The sequence below is a fragment of the Stylophora pistillata genome, chromosome 3 (genome assembly GCF_964205215.1).
Source record: "Stylophora pistillata chromosome 3, jaStyPist1.2, whole genome shotgun sequence".
NCBI lineage: Eukaryota > Metazoa > Cnidaria > Anthozoa > Scleractinia > Pocilloporidae > Stylophora > Stylophora pistillata.
The window spans coordinates 6,615,982-6,639,143 of NC_142521.1; the positions used below are offsets into that span (position 1 = coordinate 6,615,982).

A 23,162-nucleotide genomic window follows, 5' to 3' on the forward strand; every position below is an offset into this window, starting at 1 on the left:
GAGGCACTTTCACAACCAATTGTCTTGCCAAAAACACAACATAGTGACCAGACCAAGGCTCAAACTCACAGATTTATACTCCTAGGTGGAGAGAGGCACTTTCACAACCAATTGTCTTGCCAAAAACACAACATAGTGACCAGACCAAGGCTCAAACTCACAGATTTATACTCCTAGGTGGAGAGAGGCACTTTCACAACCAATTGTCTTGCCAAAAACACAACATAGTGACCAGACCAAGGCTCAAACTCACAGATTTATACTCCTAGGTGGAGAGAGGCACTTTCACAACCAATTGTCTTGCCAAAAACACAACATAGTGACCAGACCACGGCTCAAACTCACAGATTTCCATCAATGTCCAAAGAGCTCAATACTAGGCCACCACGCCTGTCCTGGCCCTTGAAATAATATCAATTAATTATGTAACTGCTTGTTGCACATTGCCTTACTTAATTTACGGATTCATTTCTCATTCAAAATTACAAGTTCTTTTAATCATGCGTGCATATATTATAAAAATTCAAACTTTTCAGCATCTCTTTCTAATATCCTCATAATTTTTTTAATTGATTACTGGATTTAACTATCTTAAACTATCTTTTAGCTGAGCTTACCGGTGTAGAAATAGCATTTTAGTGCAATTTAATTTTACTTCACAGATTAGCTTGCAATGTTGCACGTTGATAGCAATACTTGAGCAGGTTTTTGGACAAATGCTGATAAAATGCACTTACAGGCCTTTCAGGTAAAGATGGATCATCCAGAGTGTTACTGTGCTGCTGCCGTTGTATTCTGGGTAATTCAAATGTGGGGGAAGGAAAAATTGGAGGCAAAACAGGACTGATGACATCATCTGTCAGTTTGTTGCTATGCGACACAAGTGCCTAGAAAACAATTGCATACATCTTTCATTGACATTGTCGCAAACATCAATTCTGATGAATCATTTTCACAATTATGCAACACAAAAATCTGATTTAAGTCCCAGTGTCTAGCTCTTTGGAAAAAAATGTACTAGTATGGTGTAGACTGAAACCTTTTAATAAATTCTGCATTTGTCCAACTTGGTGCACTCTTTATCGGAAATGTCCATTCCGTTGGTGGCTTTTAATCAATTAAGGGTAGTGTTTTTTAATTTGAGGGCATCATTGAATTAAATAAGTATGGTACTCTTTCTTACAGAATACTAAACTACTAGATTTAATGCACACTTCTCTTAAATCAAAAGCCACTGCTAGAAATGACAGTTGGAAGGCTTTCTTGGCATTTACTACACAAACAAACACAGAGTGAATAACTTGATATCAGATCTCACCAGTGTGGGTGGTCTTTTCTGATTAAGCTGTGTGCCTTTCAACCCAGATTCCATAATAACTGATGAATAACATAAAAACTGTACGTTAACAGCAAAAATATATAGACACAGGTTAGTGACACACCAGGTGTCACTCGGGTATTCAAAGCAGGTATTTAAAGCAAGTAAAGTGATGGTGTGAAATACAGCCTTCTTTCACTATATACAGATCTTTCGAAAAACAGTCAGCAACGACACTAAGAGGCAAGATTTTCATTTCAAAGAATTAAGCCATTATAACACCAAACAGATCAGTCATTATGCATAGCAAAATATCTGATGTTCCTATATTCCAGTGAACTTTGTTACTAAAACTTGACAAGATTTGCACTGAGAATCCTTATCCAGTTGACTTTTAATTCAAAGGTCATGTAGCAGCAGGAATAACTGACGGTAAAGTTACAACAGAGGTGAATAGAGAGCAATAAAAACATTGCTGCACTAACCTGAATCCAGTGACTTCAAAGTAATTGCGGAACCATCACTAACATGACTGAATGAAGACCCCTGACCAGAGTCACTATCAAATAGGCTCTCCATACTATTTGAGGCAGGTGATATGCGCAGCTTACTGCCTGATGAAGACACTTTGAGAGTGCGCTTGATATTAAGGTGCCGAAATCTGCTGGACATTTTAGACCACCAGTTCTAAGGAAAAAAATAATTTTTAATGCTGGGACATTTGTATTAGCAAAGGCTACACTTTAAAAAGTGTGCCCTAGCAGCTTGACTTACCCCTGTCTGATGTGTGTCATGGTCAAAATGAAGAAAAGGCAGATCGTTTTGGCAGGTGACTGAATTATTCAACAAGCAAGTAAAGTCAGTTCTCATTTAACAGCCCTTTCTCTTCCTTAACCAAGCCATTAATAACCATTTGCTTTTCAGTCAAATACCTTTTAAAAAACTCTCCTTGCGTAACCAATTCTCCACAACCAATTTCAAATAATGTTTTAAATGTTCTATGCTGGTTTTACTTGAGGTTAGTTTCACACTATTTCCTTATTTACTGAAGTTGACCCTTGCAGACCTTTCAAGGATTGGCTGGAATTGGATTAACACATGTACTAAGGGGAAAAGTTTATAAAGAAACTCAGGTGCTACATCCGTGAAGTTGAGTCGGTAAGTGTTAATTGAACCACCTCCCGGTTAGCTAAATTGGTTAGGGAGCCGGACTGTTTTGTGCGGGAGGTCGAGGATTTGAGCCCCAGCTAGCCTGCAGTGCCAGCGTATTTTGGGTGCATGAGTGCACATTTTCGTATTAGGCCGCCATCTTAGATTTGCTAACTGTGGAGGATTGAGGCGAGGAAATATTTGCCGAGGGAGTAGGTGTTAAGTGGAAAAATGGGCAGCCGGGGAGAGGAAGGGGAAGGAAAAAGGAAAAAATTTCCTTCCCCTCCCTCTGCCCTCGGCAAGTATTTCCTCGCCCTAATCTTCCACAGTTACCAAATCTAAGATGGCGGCCTAATATGAAAATGTGCACTCGTGCGCCCAAAATACGCTGGCACTGCAGGCTAAGCCCCGGCCGGATCAATACTCATGGTCTTAAAATAACTGAGGAGAATTTGCTACCTTTCTACAATATCAAAGAAATGGATAGATATTCTAGTCTTCTTGGATTAGGACGAATAAACCGTAGGCCCCGTCTCCTGCAGGGTTAGGGGTAGGAGACATAAATTTCCCACGCATGAGATTACTGTGTAGTGGATGTCCTCCCCTGGGGTGGGATGGGTGGGTGTCACAGGGTGCCATTTAAACCAGCTATTAGCTGAACTGGGCTACCCTGTCTAAATATTCATAAATAAATAAATAAGTTTGGCACTGTAGAGTTTCTAAAGCCGACAGTTCTCCTTAGTATTATTACTCAGTCAGGGTGAGAAATGGCTCATGCTTCAGACATCAGCTTTAAAAACTCTTCATGGCGGCAAATTCACATTATCCAATCCACTGGATCATGGTTAGTTTTACTTGTGAGATCCCACTTGAGATCTACACACCAGATCACCATTGTATCTAGATTACAGATATCATACCTTCCTTCCAGTATCTGTAGTGAAGTCACTGAAAGAAGATAAAAGAACATCTTGTTCATAAGAAAATATAAAAAGAGCCTATATGTGCAGTTACAATTGTCATGAGCTACTCATTAGAACCTTGGATCAGCTATATATTTGTAGTTTTACTTTTATTAGTAATCCAACAGTTTAAGTGTGACAGAAAATAACTGCCTTGTATCAGATTTAAAAAAAGGCTGTGACTTTTCACCCAAATATATTTGCATATGGCCCATAAATCAATTGCATATTTAACTTTCCAAGAACTTTTACTTTCTATGCCAATCTAAACTTTTTGTTGATGAGATGATAAGAGAATTGTACTTCGTGTACTGTCTTCAACACCAGTTATGTTATTCTCTTCTATTTGAAAATAATTGAGACAGGACTGCATGCTTATTGTTAAATTTAAACCTCTTTTTTACTCCATATGTGGTTTTGCTACAAACTATTAAGATACTCACAAGTTAACTCACCTCTCCATATTAGCTACACCTTTGTTCATTTCATAGACAGGCCCCTTTCCATCGCCCTTCCCCTTTCTTCCATACAAATTTGATGAGCTGTAATCTAGTTACAAAAGTATTTGTGTGAAGTTTATACAAAGTAACTTTGATTCAAACATTATCCTAGAAAAGAAGACTTGGAATGATTTTTTCTTTACGAAGAAACACATGGTTGATATCCATTCTTCAAAAGAAAATGTAACAAATTTACTTTTGTCCGGATGATTATAGAAACCAATTGTGAGCATCATCCTCTTGAAAGAGCTACTTAGGGTTGCTCTAAAATGCTGGTTTTTTTTTTTATCTTGACAGAGGGAGTCATAAAGGCCACCAGAGGTACACCAGGATCCCCCTTAACCACACCCATAAGCCTTCCATTGTGTTTCAATCAAACTCAGAACATCAGAAATGGTGTCATTGAAATGTATTTACTACCTCTAGATCTGGCAATAACAATTTATAGTTAATTGTTAAAAAGGATTACAAAATACTTACAACGTTTTGGGGTATGCATGCTCACAGAAGCTAAAAGACGCAAGATTTCTGTATCACCTGGAAGACAACCATCATCATTACAATCAGAATTACATCAGAATTGAAACATGCAGTTTGAAGATAGATTCTAGCCTGAGCAATATATATACTTGCCTGTGAGTATTGCAAACCATGCTTGAATTAGCTATAGCCTCTATATGTATCCCTATGGTTACTTGACATAAACACAGATACTAGTATCTTGTCATAAGGCTCTTTGGGGGGGGGGGGGGAAGATGTTAATTAATTTACCTAGTGTTAAGAACTCTGCATTCCCAAACAAGAGTTCTCCATTCAAGTCCTGGTAAGGATAATTATGCTGTGCTCTAATCTTTAGCACAACACTTCACTCTCACTGATAGAACCTCTTGCCTGCACGCAGTAGTAAAATGGACATTAATTATATTGGTCCTGCAGTGAGCAGCCAGCAGAGACACCCTTAATTTCCTTTGTAACCCAGATGAGAGATATTAAATAAGTTTCTTCCAGCAGCATCACCCCTGAATCAAACATTGTTGCATTGTTTCATTATCCCTGGGAGTACCATAGGAAACACAATAAACATAATGAAGAACTTGCATACGTATACTGATGTTAACAAAAGGTTAACACTTGCTGTTACTTCATACTGTTAACTATTAGGGTGCTGACAAAGAAAATTTGTTTAACAATCAAAAGCTTCTTTAATTAATTAATTGGTGATCATTTCCTTTGTTCTGATGACCTTACTGGGTGATTCAGGGCTGACATCGTAAGAAGAAATTAGATGCTCGTCACTCTTAGCAGTTAGAGGGTTAATAAGCATCTCATCCAGATGGAGCAACAATATTCCTTAGCTTGTTGCTTCAGGATACAGGAAACAGAACCAGAGACAGAACCTAAACCTGAACCAGGACAATCGGTAAACTACCACGTGAGAAACACAACCTGTCCAAATTCTGGCTTGTGCCATTTTTTTTTTTTACATATGACATCACTGGTTTGCATACATGAACACAGCTGATAACTTGCCAGTAAACTCTATATGCAAACTTGTGATAGTTATAGTTCTTTCCCCGTGCTCACAAAAAAATTAAATTATCGAAGAGTAAATGAATCCCTAGTAAGCTCTCCCAGTGTTTACCACACTCACCTATAACGGTAGCCATGTCAAAAGCAGTGCAGCCATTTTTTTCCTGAATATTCACATTGGCTCCAGCATCAATCAGTAGCTTAGCAACAGCTCTATGCCTAAAAAGGTAACAAAAATGCCTCATGAATGAACAAGTGCCATAATATAAAGTTGCAATATTTTTATCAGTTTTTATTTTCAAGAGCTGATCTTTACAGGCAAGAGGGTTTTAAAATAGTGTGCACAAGAATTTCTTTATCTTTAGGAAATTATGAGCCCTTGAGTTACATGAGCCAGCAATATTTCTCTATGAGTGGGTTACTTTAAGTATTTAAATGTGTCTCAAACTATGAGCCTTCATGACATTTTCCACACACATCGACATTAGATAATATAAATCAATTTCTGAGGTTGAGGATGAGGATGGTCTAGTTGACAGTTTTGCTAAACAACTACTTCACTTGATTTGAGAGTGGCCTTCAAGCCCTGATTACTAATCAATTCTATTTTATCATAACACAAAAACTGTCCTGAAGTATATCAGCCCTTTTCAATAGACAGCAATTTTTGGTGGACGTGCAACCAATCAAATTGCCAATCAAATAACAAGATAAAAATTAAAGTCTCCCAAATTAATCATGTCACTAAAGTATATACTGCTTCATTTCAGTTTGGAGTTGGTTTGCAAAGATTCTCATCAGCCAGTAACCTTCATATCAGTTATTGAAAAATAGTTATAGACTCACCCATAGTAAGTTGCTTGCATCAATGCTGTCCATCCACTGGCCTTGTCTTGCTTGTCAATGTCAGCCCCATTTTGTATCAGTAACTGTACAGATGGAAGGTGTCCACCCATTGCAGCATACATCAGGGGAGTAGCTCCATCATCATCTAATTATAAAATGAGCCACAAGAAACAAGAAATTCAAAGGGAATTAATTTAGAAATCACATATTTGGAGGCAACACAGAAATAGCTTATAGCTTGAAGCCAAAAAAAACTTGGAGCACCATAATCTCATCACTGAACCTTCCAAGCTAGGATGGGTCTGCATTTTGAATTCCAAATTTCATTACAACCACTCACAAAGCATGTAAATAGTTTTAACTATATTATATTTTCATGGGAGTTATAGAGCTTCAAATTAAGCTGATTTTCTCAAGCTGGCTATATTAATATTTTGGCTTCTGCTTTAAATAGTTCATTTATATCTTATGATGTTTATTTCTGGCTGCACAATTTAAAATCTAAACCTCATTATAATAGCTTTAAAATTGTTTCTTCAAAAAACAAATAGTTAACAAAACAACACAAATACTAGACCATCCTCATCCTCAACCTAAGCAATTGATTTATCTAAAGTCGATGTGTGTGGAAAGTGTCATGGAGGCTCATGTATAGTTAGTTCTTGAGGCACACTTAAATACTTAAAGTAACCCACTCATAGAGAAATATTGCTTGCTGAACTTTTTGCATAAGAATTTTCCCATGCAACTGAATATTCCAAACATGTTTGTTTATCCCCACACATACTGTGCATTCTCCTTCAAAATACACATTCGAACTAATTCAAACTGTTGTAATAGAACCTCAGCCTTCTGCAACAGACAAATCCATGCAGTAAAAAAAAAAACAAGATAGTATGGAGTGGCAGAGCCAATCAGATTTCAGAAATGCTATAAAGTTCGAGAAGATTTTTACTATTAGGTGATAGGTATAAAGCTCCAGGTATTTCGTCACGAAATGGCTATCTATTTTGACAAATAGATTCCATGTTACTGTGTGTCTGTTCAGTAATAAATCACAGATGATGTCCAATTATGATAGGGACAAAAAAATGCCACACAAGGTGCAGAAGAGTGTCACTGTTCTTCTGATGTGATATACTACTGTACAGACTCACAGCAACAGGGAATGTATTTGTTTTATATGATAAAGAAACAAAGAAATATCAAAGGCAACAGTGTCTGTCCTCCATGAGATCATAAATAAGAACCAATCAAAATCCGTGTGACATAAAATGTCAGCTTAATCAACAAATATTCCCAGACAGATGGTTGCCTGTCAATGTGCAGCTGTGAACAAATACGAACACAAATCCAGGGGTTTGTATTTATGGTGAGTTTTAAATGACTAAGAGATTTAAACTTAAACGCTTAGATTATTCACACCCAATTTCTGTACGTGATAGTTCACTTAACCTTCATCCTTATCAGCTATCACAGGAAGGAAATCCCAAGCCATAATCTAATTGTTGCATATAGCTAGACCACTCCCCTATAAGGCTTTTACTGGGCCAATAGATCAAAGTACAAAAGAAACCTATTTCAAGAAACTACAATTAAAATTAGTTACAAATTGTGACTTAGAGGAAGCACAACAATTGGGTATTTTCAAGGACAGCTAATTATGATTTGAACTGGAGGCAAATGAAACTTAACATCCAGTGAATGCAGTGTTTTCCCTCATTTTTAGTATGACAGTTAGAAAACATTTTTAAACCAGTAGAGCAGATCTTTTACCTTTTGAATTATCAAGAATAACAAGCAATTTTGGGCAGTAAAAACTAAGTGAGGAGTTACTACAGGTAGTAAATTTTACCAGATCTAGATGAGTCTTACTGATTCTGCTATCAACAATTTTCTTTTTTGAAATACTTTAGCAAACAAAGCAGAAAGAAACAATGACGAAAGTAGCATAGTAAGAATTAGTCTTCCATTTAAAGATCAAGTGGCTGCTTATGCAGTTTGGAAGCAGTTACACGATCTTAGCTATAAGATTGGCCCTACTTTAATTATTTGCAGCTAGTTTTTGTGAGCAAGAAATTGGGGCAAGATCTTAAACCCAAAGAAATTAAACCGTCAATTGGTAATATATAGGCAGTGTGTTGTTTATCTTTTTACATGTGATCTGTGTGATGTAGATTATGTCGGATACACAGCCTGACACATTCATCAATGCATTGTTGGGCACAAAAATTTGGCAATTAGTAGAAATTTCTTAAAAACTCATGGTAACAACAACCTCTTGAAAGAAAACCAATTCACAGTTTTAAGAAAGTGCCAGGGCAAATTTGATTGTTTAGTATTTGAAATGCTCTTCATCAAGAATGTTAAGCCTAATTTAAATATCCAGATGGACTCCACACCTGCGAAACTTTTTGTTTAATATTTTTAATCATCTTTTTCTCACGTTACAGCTTTTAATCAGTTATTGTTTTTTAAGTATTTATAGACTGGAACTCAAAAACATATTTTGACTTGATAATGACGTTTAGCTAATGTCGAAACGTTGTTGTCTTTTAGCAATTTTTCAATCTTAAAACGATTTTAAGAAATATTTTATCACAACTATAAGTAATGCTGTTTTCTTTTTTTGTTGTTTTCATTCAGTTATACGATTCAAGGAAAATCCATTGACTCATGAATTCCATGTTAAATTACACTTGAATACTGATGTCGCATGAATCGCAAAGCGATGAGTGTGATATCGGTTTTAACAAATTTTCCCATAGAAGATCATTAGTCCATCCAATACCAAATTCTCTGAACTAACTTCACATGAATTGTATGGCAAACATGGGAGTGAAATGGTTAGAGCAGGGAGCACTAGACAACCCACCTGTGGCATTAACATCAACTTCACCTTGGTCCAATAAATCTCTGACAGATATAAAGTTACCTTAAGTAAAGAAAGAAAAGAAAAACAAAGATTTCAGGGGGTTTAGATGACAACAAATAGTAAGAGTTGATATACACGGTATCTGTCATTCTATATACAGAGCTAATTGTTTTCCCACTAACAGAGGGGGAGGGGGAATTACAAGGAAATGTTACAGTAACATTATCTAAAATGCTTTGTATTCAATTTTGAGTGATATTTAGTTTACCCTTAACCTCCCTTGAAAGACCAAGACAGAATTTCTCTTTACAACATCAATACAATATCAAGGAGATAAGTGATGAGAATAAAGGAAAATATCAATTAGGGGATTATATTTAGTAGTTGATCTAATACCAAATTCTCCAAATTAACATCATAATAAATGTATTGCAGACAGTAAGGAGAATCACTAATGAGATCTAGCTTGGGAATGGAAGGATTGAGAAGTTTGTATTCAATAATATAGAGTACATTCCAACTGAGTGTTGTGAAACTCCAAACAATTATCATAACAGTGAATCCAAGCAAAGGAAAAGATCCTGACAGGTGTAAAAGAAAAAAAAAGACTTACAGATGTGAATGTACATACCATTCCTTGCTGTTTCAATAATACTTGGTTTAACAAACTTTTGACCTGAAACAGTAACCAGAAATATATAAGAGTGAGATTGCTTCCTTTCGTAGCTACGCAGGTGAAGATGAGAGAGATCTCTGTTTACAGTAGTAACGAAGGGGTGATTAATAAGCATGCAGAAGTGAAAATAAAGCCTGAAAAAAATTCAGGCCTGTATAAAGGAGTTAAACCCATAACCTCTGCAATACTGGTGCAGTGTTCTACCGGCTGAGCTACCAAGCCAGCTGAGAGCTGGTCATTTTGTTGATTCGTTTTAAACCATCAAGTGATGAAGGATCAACTGTGAATATATGAATATAGTTATATAATTGAACTGTGGATTAATAAATGGATATGAAAGTGACAGGAAGCAAGCCAAAGTTATTACCCTTTAACAACCAGAAGTGATTAACATGTAACTTCTCCCCATAATATCCATACATGATCCAACAAACTGGTCATGAGAATACTCAAACTTATCACACAGAAATGGTCATCTTAATCTACCACCATTATAACTATTTTACAAAAAAATGTGGAGCAACTAGAGAAAAGAAGTAGCAATCAGATCTTGCAAGTTTAAGGATTTAAGTCAGTACTCTTTCCAAGCTAAGTGGCCCATTCAGTTGCAGTTTATTACAATGTTTATGTAGCATGAAGTGACAAGGAATATTGCTAGTCCCTCCCTAACATTTCATCATCCCCCTCCCCTGAACATTCACCAATACCCATCTATACTCCTGGGTGGGGTGGAGAGAGGCACGGTAAGAGTAAGGTGTTTTCCCCAAGAAAACAGCACAAGCCTGGAACTCTTTAACTGGACTCCAATACGTCTACCTTAACCCTATACAACCTACCATGAGTATGCATATTCTCCATACTGTTCTCTATACATTTTCTATGGTGATAACATGGAGAATTTGATTAACAATCAAGAGCTTGAGATAGAATGAATGTATGAAGTTCATATATTTTGAACTGCATTATTAGATACGTATGATGCACGATCCTCGCAGTAGATAGTGCTATTTATGCAATAGCAAAAATCAGACTTGAAAAAAATCAGGCCTGTTCGGGACTCGAACCACTGACCTCCGCGATACTAGTGCAGCGCTCTACCAATTGAGCTAACAAACCAACTGGGAGCAGGCCGTTAAGTTGATTCGTAATAAACCCGTGAAAGTGATAAATGAGATAGAATGAATATATGAAGTTCATATATTTTGAACTGCGGTATTAGATACGTATGATACACGATCCTCGCAGTAGCGCTATTGATGCAATAGCGAAAATCAGACCTGAAAAAAATCAGGCCTGTACAGGACTCGAACCACTGACCTCTGCGATACTAGTGCAGCACTCTACCAATTGAGCTAGCAAGCCAACTGGGAGCAGGCCGTTAAGTTGATTCGTAATAAACCCGTGAAAGTGATAAATGAGATAGAATGAATATATGAAGTTCATATATTTTGAACTGCGGTATTAGATACGCATGATGCACGATCCTCGCAGTAGATAGCGCTATTTATGCAATAGCGAAAATCAGACCTGAAAAAAATCAGGCCTGTACAGGACTCGAACCACTGACCTCTGCGATACTAGTGCAGCACTCTACCAATTGAGCTAGCAAGCCAACTGGGAGCAGGCCGTTAAGTTGATTCGTAATAAACCCGTGAAAGTGATAAATGAGATAGAATGAATATATGAAGTTCATATATTTTGAACTGCGGTATTAGATACGCATGATGCATGATCCTCGCAGTAGATAGCGCTATTTATGGAATAGCGAAAATCAGACCTGAAAAAAATCAGGCCTGTACAGGACTCGAACCACTGACCTCTGCGATACTAATGCAGCACTCTACCAATTGAGCTAACAAGCCAGCTGGGAGCAGGCCGTTAAGTTGATTCGTAATAAACCCGTGAAAGTGATAAATGAGATAGAATGAATATATGAAGTTCACATATTTTGAACTGCGGTATTAGATACGTATGATGCACGATCCTCACAGTAGATAGCGCTATTTATGTAATAGAGAAAATCAGACCTGAAAAAAAATCAGGCCTGTACGGGACTCAAACCACTGACCTCTGCGATACTAGTGCAGCGCTCTACCAATTGAGCTAACAAGCCAACTGGGAGTAGGCCGTTAAGTTGATTCATAATAAACCCGTGAAAGTGATAACTGATTTTCACTATTGCATAAATAGCGCTATCTACTGCGAGGATTGTGCATCGTACGTATCTAATACCGCAGTTCAAAATATATGAACTTCATATATTCATTCTATCTCATTTATCACTTTCACGGGTTTATTACGAATCAACTTAATGGCCTGCTCCCAGTTGGCTTGTTAGCACAATTGGTAGAGCGCTGCACTAGTATCACAAAGGTCAGTGGTTCGAGTCCCGTACAGGCCTGATTTTTTTCAGGTCTGATTTTCGCTATTGCATAAATAGCGCTATCTACAGCGAGGATCGTGCATCATACGAATCAAGAGCTTCTTTAGTTGGTGATCACTTGCTTTATTCTCCTGACTTTAATGTTTGACTCAGGGGTGATACAGTTAGGAGAAATTAGATGCTAGCCAAGGGTTAATAACACTGCATCTCCCTCTTCATCTTTTCCCCCCATACTAGTTACCAGCCCACATATCCATTACGAGAGGATACCAAAGAGTAAATGCTACTGAGACCCTTAGCCAACACATTGGCAACTAAGTACACAACTGTAAAATGGCCTATTTCCAAATAATCTCACTATATTTATCACAGAATGCAATACCAATTCTGCTCACAGTAATCACACCAAAGCCCTAATCAGGCGGATATTTGTCTGATGTGATTTAAGTGACAGGGAACAATAAAGTGAAAAAAATATTTGGCAACAATTCCAAGTTGAAAGATACTAAACAGCTCATTCAGTAGTTTGTACATGTTATTCTTTCTGCCTTCATAAGCTGATTATCTGGTAAAGAAACTAATGGGAGTTTCAAAATAAATAAATCCCCATCAGAGAGAATTGCCCTAGGCTGAAAATTTTTTCTCAAAATTTCTCATTGGCTCTTAAAGCTTTGCTAATAAGCCAAGTGCTCTGATTTTTTAACACCTATGCACCTTTGAAAATATCTTCTGCTATGTCAGTCTCCCAAGCCCTTCAAGAGAACCTCACTAAAGTATGTAGTTTTTTTTGAGGTGCCACTGAACAATTTGAAAAGTTATTTTGGTTTAAGGTTAAGGAATAGACCTTTGCTGGTATCCTTCATTAAAAAAAATTTTTCACATCCTTTTTAAAGCATAACCATGGTGACCATAAACTAGATATCAAAGACTATGGTAATGAAATGTACTATCTGACAAAAATTGTTCCATTTTGGCTTGATTAAATCATAAACCAACTGAGGGGCAACAATTCTAAACAGATTCTGTTTCTTTGGCAAATTAAAAGGGTATCAAATTTGACCACACAAATAAAACCTCTGCACAATTTCAACATTTTTATACTGGTTGCTTCGCAATTTTTCTCTCAAGTTTGCTCATCAGAATTTCATTCTACAAGTTATAAAGTACAGTCTGAGACCATAGTGGGAGATAAATTTGGAAAAACAGAAATCCCTCTCACGGTTTTTAAGTTGGGAGGCAATTTGTAAAGTTTTCATTCCTGTATTCATTTTTTCAATGAAATCACACTCACATAATTAAAAAGGCAGTAGGCTTGTTGCAGGTAAAAATTAAATTCAGGTAAAAAATTTTAACCAAGGTTAAATTTCAATTTCCTTTGTCTCCAAGCCCTAATTATTCACAATTAGGGCTTGGAGACAAAGAGAATTGAAATTCAACTTAAGTTAAAATTTTTTTACCTGAATTTAATTTTTACCTGCAACAGGCTTTTTTTGCTTCCAAAGTTTTGCCAACATTTCATGACTTCACCACATGCCAAGTTTTTTTTATGTCAACACCCTGAATACTGGAAATGCCGACAACCAATAGAAACCCGGAGGTGTTCTGTGGTATCTCAGGAGACCCTCAAACAAATCACAGTTTGTGGGAAACTATGTAACAGTTGCACTTGACAGACATTAGTTCCCTTCCGCTTGTGGGTGATTATTTCTTGCAGGTAAGCATTCTTTTAAAACTTAAAGGCTGCTTATGCACGCAATGGCAGAACTCAGTAATATGGTTGCTGGTAAGAGTGCAAACAGCAAAGATTCTTAAACCACAAGCCCTTATCCATTTCTGTGCGTTATTAAGCTGTTCCTCTTGCACATTTGTCTAATTTCTTGCTCTTACAGTTAGGCTTTGTTTTGACTCCCACCTACAGAATCTTAATTCTTATTTTTCCCTATTCAAAGATCACCGTGTACAACCAAAACCAGAAGATTTCAGGAGACATTTGGGTGATTGAAATTAAAGAGCCAGGATATTTTGCCACAAAATAATCATTTGGAGGGTCACTTATAATGACCTGTTATAATTGGCTTTTCACACTTTGGCAGGCTAAAGAATAAAGTTCTAAAGTACAATTTTGTTTAAAAAAAAATTTGGTTTGTTGAATATTTTACCAAACCTTTTTCTTGGAAACTGTAGTTAAAATAGCAATGCTTTGACTGACATAAAAAAAATTAATTGGTCCTTGAAGGTTTACAGTATCCTTAATTTAATGTTGTGAAAACTGTTATCATCAAGGCAAAATTCAGTTTGACGCTGTCTCAAGAATGTAGCTCCAAATAAGAATTAGTTTGGCCTTTTTCATCCTCTGATTCTCAGTTAGTGAAGAGGAACCCCTAAAAACTTAATCAGTTGACAGAAAATGAGGAAAAAATCATTAATTGAATAACTTACATGATGGAAGTCATGTACTCATAGGAAATACCACTTAGATCTTGGATCTTGAGAGAGTTTTTAAATATTATACCAAACTACATGTGAATTATGACCCAAAGGCTCATCTATCTCTTGTCAAAGTGCCTTTTGATAACCTTGTTTATTTTCTGTCAGTATCAAAATGCTTGAATCTTTTTTGTTCTCAACAGCTTCACTCAACCCTCATGACCAAGACAGAATTTTTCCTAAAAAGTCAATATAATATGAGGCAAACAAAAATGAGAACTATTGGTAGGGCTAGTAGGGTAGATCCCTGGCCCTGGCAAGTTCTCTAAACAAACATGCATAATAAGAATTGTTTGGCAGACAGTAGGGAGAATTGCTAATAATAATGATTGTAATAATCCTTGTGAATGCTTAGTCTAGTTGTCCTCCTGCAATAGAGGACCAGACTGCCAACATCTTGACTTTGTGAACGTGACTTTGAGAACACTGATGCTCAATGCCTTTGCTTGAAATTAATGTAAATCACCAGATAAGTCTCTTGTCTGAGACAAAATGCTGTGTCATACCAAGCAGTGAGATCTTAGGAGGCAGTAAAAGGGTTACTGGATTGTTTGAAGTCCCAATGGTTTAATTGACTCTTAGCTTCTCAGTTACAAACCTTAAGTACGGTTTGGTAGATGTAGAGTCAGATCTGACTCTCTGATCATGAACACTAAGGGTTGGTTATTTAAACAAAGTTTAGTCATTGATCAGCAAAACTGCCTTTCAAACTATTTAATTTCGCTGAATCTCTTATCTGAACATTTATTTTGTGAACAGTGTCAAGAGGGCTAAAAGCTAGCAGTGGATGGACATTTCTTTAAAGAAAAAAATCTCTTATGGAGAATTTTATTTTGTATGGCCCACATGCACTGCTTGCATAAAATCACGGTTAGGGTCAGACCTAGCATAAATAACCAGCCCTAACTATACATATATCCAAGTGCATTCCATGATTTGACTGCAAAACCTCCATAATGGAAAGAGATTCATGTATAATGTGTTGCATATACCATTCGATTAAAATACATTCTGTAAATTGACTGCAAAACTTTAATATTAGAAAGAGTTTCAGATAAAGTTTTGTGCAAGACATGCATTGTGCAGTTAAACTGAAAGTAAACAAGAAGGCTTTCACTTTCACAAATCTTTAAAACTTTTACAGACACTAAATCATTAAAAAAACACTCTTTTGCAATTCAATAGCAACTCCCCCAATTACTTCTCAAGCTACCCTTCACACGGTCCTTTTTTGTAAATTTAACTTATCTTCACTTATCTCCTTACAATCAACTACTGCCAAAAGATTACCCAATGAAAAGTTTCATGTGCTGTACAGTCCTGGACTCTTGGACCCACAGACAAAACATCAAGTCTCAGTTTTTTCTAAGGCTAGTAACACTTTCCACGTGATAAAGTGAACAGTGCAGTATATTTTGTTACACTCATCTGCTGGATTAAGATTTATCCATTCAGCATTAAAAGCAAGCCTTTGAATCGAAGAAGTGGGTCCAGATAATACATTTTTATAATTTACACCTCACTCACAAGCACAGTGCAACCACATTGTTTAAAACTTGCTGTGGGCTTGGAAATTTCATTTATTAAAAGGCCTGTTGCATCTGTATCCTGTTACATGGTGAACCATGCTGATGTGCATGGTTGATAGAATGGGGTTCATTACAGGAGCCCTACATGCACAACATACATTAACAAAAAGAACAAGAGAAAATAGACCTCCGTGGCCCAAACAACCATTACTTCCTCTCTTAAAAAGCAAGAAACAAGTATTGTAGACACCTATATAGAAAGAAGGAACAAAGTTCCCTGCTAACACTTTGCCGGAAATGAACAAAAAACAACTAAGCATTTTGTTCAGCTATCAATCAAAATAGATTATTTATTCTCTTTGAAGCTGATCCACTCACGTGATGTAATTTCACTGCCAACATTCCTTACTAGAAGGATCAGATAACATTTTGCAAAAGCTATCTAAACATTGACCCAATGGTTAAAGTGTCTTGCAGTCAAAAATCCTAAAAGTGTCAACAAATAATTTTAGACTCTACGTTTGCAAAACTTCACCTTATATTATCAGAAGTCTATTTCCAACTTTTCAAACAGATAAACTTTTTAAACACTTCACCTAACTCCAAATGATTTTCAAATTAATCCGCACATGCAGTATCTAAGTTTCAATGCCCGCTGATTCTCACAATTTGAGTGCGATTCTTGAGCTTTCCTGTACATATCACTAGGGTCGCACATTTTATTCAAAACACCTCATTCACTGAGAGAATTTTCACTCTAGGTCAAAACTATTACCAGCTGCTATTACTAACACATTTAATGTAACAATAATATTGCTACTAAGTTTTTCTTCAAAATGACTCACAATCAATATCGATCATTTCCTTCTGTACATGTACATACTATCAAATGGAGTGGAATAGTTTAAGCACTAGCAAAATTTCCCAAAATGTCTTTGCAAAAGAAAACACTTCCATTTCCCTTCACTTCCTTTTTCCTCTCGCATGTGACTTCTTCTGTTGTGCAATTACCATGCATTTATGTGCCTAAATGCACACTTCAGCAGAAAACAATTACTCGGTGTACTGCCAAACACAAGGACTTTGCTTCAAGATAATCTAGAAGGTCTACTAGATGATTTTAGAAGCCACAAGGTAAAATGACTCATATCTGACTTGAAAAGTTACTGTATAAATGAATCTTAAATTAACATTACATTGAATAAAATATAACTTGATACATATCTTTGCCCGTTTAAAGACCAGGGCTTAAAACTATTTTGAAACTGATGAAAAATGACGGGAAGAAAACTAACACTGCTATATTCAGCAAATTAAACACAGCCAAGTAATATATAGTTACTTTCTCTTAAGAAACAATAGACAAGTGAGAACTATTAAGGATGTGGTAAACCTCGAAAGCTGGGAGAGGAAGCGGAGGATTAGCTAAATAAGTGCTCACAATTGGCCGCTGACATATTTTCAAATGGAAACGGAAAGAAATAGTTCATTCTGTTTAGCTATCATCACTATTCCGCCAAAATAAACAATTCCTCTCACTTAAAAGACCTAAACGAGCACCATGATTTGAAGGAAACTCTTTCTCCCTTAGACGTAAATTGTCTGCTGCCTTGACTGACCTTTGTAACACTTCCGATTATGGATAAAATACCACAGGTCCACTTTGCACATACTGTCCATTTTCCACATTTTTATACTGACCTTTAGTACATCTGGCAAAATTTCACATTACTCTGTTCATACAAAAGTTTTATCAAATTATTTCATAACCCTAGAATTGCAAATATTTTAATGCAATAAACTCACATCAAAGCAATGCCAGAAATAAAGAATGCTTCACCGCCTCCAACTCTCTGATAAGCTACCTTACCTTAAAGTTACTTTCATTTAAGGTAATTTTTTGTGTTTTAGAGCTGTTCTTGGAAAATGTCCAGTTAAGACATTAATGCATTGGTAATTCATTCGGAGCATATTCTGTACCATTCAACCACGCAACCACCACGTGAATCCTACTGCACATAACATTAACCTATAATTATATGCCACATGTGTAACATCGCATTATATCAGATTTAAAAGTGCACTACAAATATTTTAATTTGATCACTCTTGAAACAAAACAAAGAACTAAAATAAATAGATCCCCATTGCATTTTCACTAAATCTGGACCATTCTTAGAGTCTTAAGACAGATGCTACTCATCTCTTGTTCCTGTGATCTTGAACAACTATAAAAAACCGATGTTATGAAAGTTTAATGCTTAAACCCATATTTAAGCTCACCAGGAGATATCAAGTGCACCTTCCGCATAATTGGCTATGGTCTACATTTGCCTCAGTGCCGGGGAAAATGGCCAAAACAAATATAGATCACTCGAACAATGCTCAAATAACGTAAATCGTATACAGTCTCAGGCTCAAAAGACGTCGTTCTCTGCTATTTGCGGACATTCATGCAGAAATACCGACAATCAATATTCAATTGATTTTCATCATTGCGTAATATCGAACATTACATTACGATTTTAATACTACATTAACTGCAGCGAATTCAACACCATCGCTGCAGAGCAATATGGCATTGTCTGACACATGAATAAGCTCACTGAACCATTTGATTGAGTTGTTATTTCATTTATTTCCCACTCGTTACGCTTTTACGTCAGGTTTTGTTTTGACACAATGCCTATTCACCAAATCATAACGTATGTTGATCCGAAACAAAATTAAACACATTAAAACACTTAAAGTGGTTTTACCTTTAATTTGGGGTCTCTTGGAAGTAATTTCGTCCAAGTATCCTTGTACTTCGGTCTTTTGGCGAAGTGCAGCGATTTCAAGAGCAGTTTGGTCGAGATCATTGACCGCATTTGGGTTTGCGCCGAATTCCACCAAGATTTCAGCCGCGGTCATGTGTCCATTCAAAGCAGCCAACATCAACGCTGTCCAACCTGTTGTTTCTTGTCTACAATTTGCGTTTGCCCCCTTTTCAAGAAGCAATTTTAGACACGCCTCGTGGCCGTGTTGAGCTGCGTTCATCAGAGGTGTATCAAGACATAGCGGCAGTCCCTCAACCTGCCCATTCACCTGGCTTGCCTCGATCAACAAACCAGCGATTTGTACGTGACCACTTCGAACGGTACAGTCCAAAGCCGTGGAACCGAGCTCATTTCGAGCATATATGTCCGATTTGTTTTGTATTAAAATCCAACAGACCATGTAATGTCCGTAATAGGCGGCTAGCATGAGAGCCGTCCAACCATAAATAGTTCTCGCTTCCAAACTCGCGCCTCGTGACAACAACAAACGCACAACTTTTTCATCCCCGTTCGCCGAAGCGGTATGGAGCGCATTCACCCCTTCGTCGTCAGTCGAATCAACGTGAATACCTTTCTCCAAAAGCGCTGAAACTACTGCTAAGTTCCCCTGTTCTGCACTTAGTAAGAGTCTGTTGATCTGGGGATCCATCGCTGTAGTATAAATATTGTAAAATTGTCTTTCATTGAGTATTGCGCCGAAGTGCAGCAGATTTCGGAAAAACGTGAAATCATGACAACCATCTTTTAAAAACAAAAGTTCGCCGCATATAGCTCACTTACAAAGTTTCCATTTTTGCAGAGAGTTACTCGCAAAAGGAAAAGCGTCATCCGAACATTTTTCACCGTAATCACGCCAAGATGTTCGCCTGCCCCGAGAAAAACCACACTCTTGTAATCGTTAATTCACGCAGAGTTTTAATCAGCGAAGTTTGTCATGGTCCGATCAATGACGTCAGTCATTGCTACGTCCGTTTTGTCACGCCAATCGGTTTCCTGTTCTTGATTACTCGACAATTAAATCTAAAGAAATTATTTATAAGTGATCCAAACCAGGCAACGTTAGTCAACTTTCTCTTTTTAGGGTGAGTTTAAAATAAAAATGTAAGCTTTTAACTCTTAATCTTATTAAACTGTCAAAACTATCGATGAGCTTAACGAAAAAAATCGGCCTGATAGAAATCAGGTAGTTTGTCAACTTTGAAATAGAAATAACATCGCCTAAAGGCTACAGGGGTTCTTTATGAAGCACGTGATAGGAATTGTAAGAAAAATGTAAACTTAGATTGCATAATAGTAATGTCAACTCATGACTGACAAAGCAATGAATCAAACCAAAATACACGTGATTGCAAATTTAATTGGTTCTCCTCTCACGCGATCAGGTGTTCGATTCAGTGAATGAGCCCCCTTTTTTTCTCCGCACTCTTTGCATACTTTTCATGCTTTACCCATAGGATATCCATCTTTGGCAAGCCCCCAATCAAAAATCGACCAAAGAGGAATATTTGACACAATTTTTTCTGTAACCAGGAAATTCGAGTTCAACAGTCAATGGCAATACTTCACAATATTGTCTGAAACACGACAAAATATAGTGGAAACGCAAGAAGGCACTGTCACATATACAGGAATACCTGCACTTTCAAGTCCTAGTTTGAAAGGTCAAAATGTTAAGGGAAAATCACGTACCTGACCTTTTGCAAAGGATTTAAAAGTTTACGTAAGAAAACATAAATAATCATAATAATAATGAGAAGAAATAAAAACTAGAGAGAAGGCCAGGTGGTAAACCGCATGAACCTCTTCTACACTGTACAGGAATACCTGTACTGTCATATCCTCGTTTGAAAAGTCAAATTGTATATGGAAAATCACGCACCTGACCTCTCGCAAGAGATTTTAAAGGTTGGTGTTAAAGAAAAATATAAAAGAATGTCAGGTGACAAAAGCACATGACAAAATCGGCTATTGTAAGGGGCGTGGTGTCAGGAGGGATTCTGGTGGTGTCCATGTATATGTACACACGTGCTCACCCTAAGAATTCTTCATAAAATGATATTTGTAAGTATTTATCAATCATGCTGGATAGAGGCTATTTGCATAAATTCTTTGTGAAAGCGTCTTCAATCATAACATCCGTCGGTTTGACAAAAATTATTTTTACTCGTTGTTTACGGAATAGACAGTAAAATAAAAAATAAAAAAAACTAAACTACAGTAGTGACACATCGCACGCGCGACCATTCCCATATTGAAGTCACCGGATGGAATAAGAGAAAGAAAGGCCGCGTATAGATTATACAGATAAAAACTCCCAGTTTTACCTAGAAATATGTGTGACTCACCGGCTTTAGAACTGCTGACTTGTTCTGTGTCAACCTGTGCTACTAAACGTAACTACAGAGGCACGAACGAATCGATAACCCTTCTTCGCAGCGCTAAGTGAGGGGTGAGGTCATAGCTGGTAATGGATAGACACGAGCAGCTACCTTGCGATAGTATCGACAATGTCACGATAGCCTCGATTTCCGATGTCTTGTAGAATCTGACTTTCGATTCTTCCGAGAAGGAGCGAGTCTCTTCCGGAAGGCGCGTGGGCTCATTTCCAAACAGCGGCTAGTAAACGATTATATCACGGTGGTATTAGAATTCCCTCTTACTCGTCCCAATCGTCTTCACGCGCTGCACAGGATTTACACGGTGAAGGAGAAAGGTTGAGGCTATGCTTAAGGCTGTTTTTAGTACAATTATGTCAGATTATGACAAATCAGTAGCAATCAAAATTACGTTAAACTTTAAGTTTTGCTTCAACCATACAGTCGCTGTAGGCCCACCCCGGAATAGCACTCTCTGGTACATGCGCTACAGCTACAGATGAAAGAGGAAGATGTCCTGGAAGATGATGAGCTATTTTTTTCTCCCAGCTCTCTTGTCAGCGAGTTGGTTATTCCTGTGATTCTCAGCCTTATGAAACCAGTCCTTACCGTGGATCTCTGAGATTCGCGGCTATTTGCAGTACTTCCTCAGATATTGGAAAACCAGAACACAAAGACAGTCAGAAAACAATGTTGCATCGAGCGCACATTTTAAAATGTCTTTGAAATTATCATTAACGTGACCCGAGCGACCTAAGCGTTCTTTTATTGGAAAAAAATATTGAAAAAAAAGACAAACAGAGGGTCCCCCATACCTCTTTGTAAAACACAGTCACTTAGGAATATTTGGCCTTTTCACGCATCCCTAATAAGGTCTATAATTCTTTCACTTTAACATGAAGTTTGAGACGATCACGTCCACATAAAACTCAAATAAATGTTAAAAAACCAAATTCACAAATTAGCAGATTTACTTTTTCTATATCAACTAAGTTGAAATTGTAAATTGGCCACCGTAACGAATAAAAATGCTGACGTTTCGAGCGTTACTTATTTGTCAGAGCGAACGGAGGAATAGTGGGTTGTATGTGGGTTTATATGCAGAAAGAGGAGCTACGCCATTGGTGGGAACATGGCGACGAGAAAAACACGAATAAATTAGTGGAATAAAAAGCGTTCGTTGATACCTGTGGGATTAAGAGTGCCGATTTGAAAGATAAACATTTGTTCATGAGTTTTGCGGCTTTCCGTGTTGCCTAAATGTAAGGAAAGACCGCAGATTGCCCGTATGTTGTTTAGAATGATTAGGTAAATTAAAGTGTCTAGCGACTGGTTTTGATGCGTCTTTGTCATTCCTTTCTACGTTGCGAAGGTGTTTTCGGAATCGGTCACCTAGTCGTCTGTTTCGCCGATGTACAACTTTTAATTTTGCAATAAGTGCAAGTTATGCAATAGATTACGTTGGCGGAGGTGTACTTTTTCTAGTCTTGATCAGTCTTCAGTGACAAAAGATGACGTAATCTTTTCTTATTTGTTGAAATGTTTTATAACTTTTATCGATCCACTGATAGAGTCCATGTCCTGTCAAAATCCTGGCCAAAACCGGTTCACCCGTTCGAGAACAATACGTAAATTTTCAAAACCACAAAAAACGGGAATTAATGAAGCAAACCAAAATAGTTCTCGAATCACGTTTAATTCAGCTCTTCATTC

The 23,162-nt window shown here is 37.1% G+C and overlaps 1 protein-coding gene across 2 annotated transcripts in view; it reads right to left on the minus strand.

Annotated features, from left to right (window-relative positions):
• The window catches only part of LOC111337379 (ankyrin repeat and SAM domain-containing protein 6), a 32,367-nt gene extending 11,689 nt beyond the window's left edge, over positions 1–20,678 (minus strand). Inside the window, exons 1-11 of one of the 2 annotated variants that reach the window (XM_088755444.1) lie at positions 19,015–20,678; positions 9,812–9,856; positions 9,181–9,240; positions 6,306–6,450; positions 5,581–5,678; positions 4,410–4,466; positions 3,885–3,978; positions 3,388–3,415; positions 1,804–2,005; positions 1,319–1,377; positions 738–887 (exon numbers count right to left, since the gene is read on the minus strand). In XM_088755444.1, the coding sequence (XP_088611570.1) occupies positions 738–887; positions 1,319–1,377; positions 1,804–2,005; positions 3,388–3,415; positions 3,885–3,978; positions 4,410–4,466; positions 5,581–5,678; positions 6,306–6,450; positions 9,181–9,240; positions 9,812–9,856; positions 19,015–19,723 (1,647 nt within the window). In that variant the 5' untranslated portion in view covers positions 19,724–20,678. The remainder of the gene's footprint in view (positions 1–737; positions 888–1,318; positions 1,378–1,803; positions 2,006–3,387; positions 3,416–3,884; positions 3,979–4,409; positions 4,467–5,580; positions 5,679–6,305; positions 6,451–9,180; positions 9,241–9,811; positions 9,857–19,014) is intronic. The other variant, XM_022943662.2, reaches the window with a different exon arrangement.
• Positions 20,679–23,162: the final 2,484 nt, after the last annotated feature.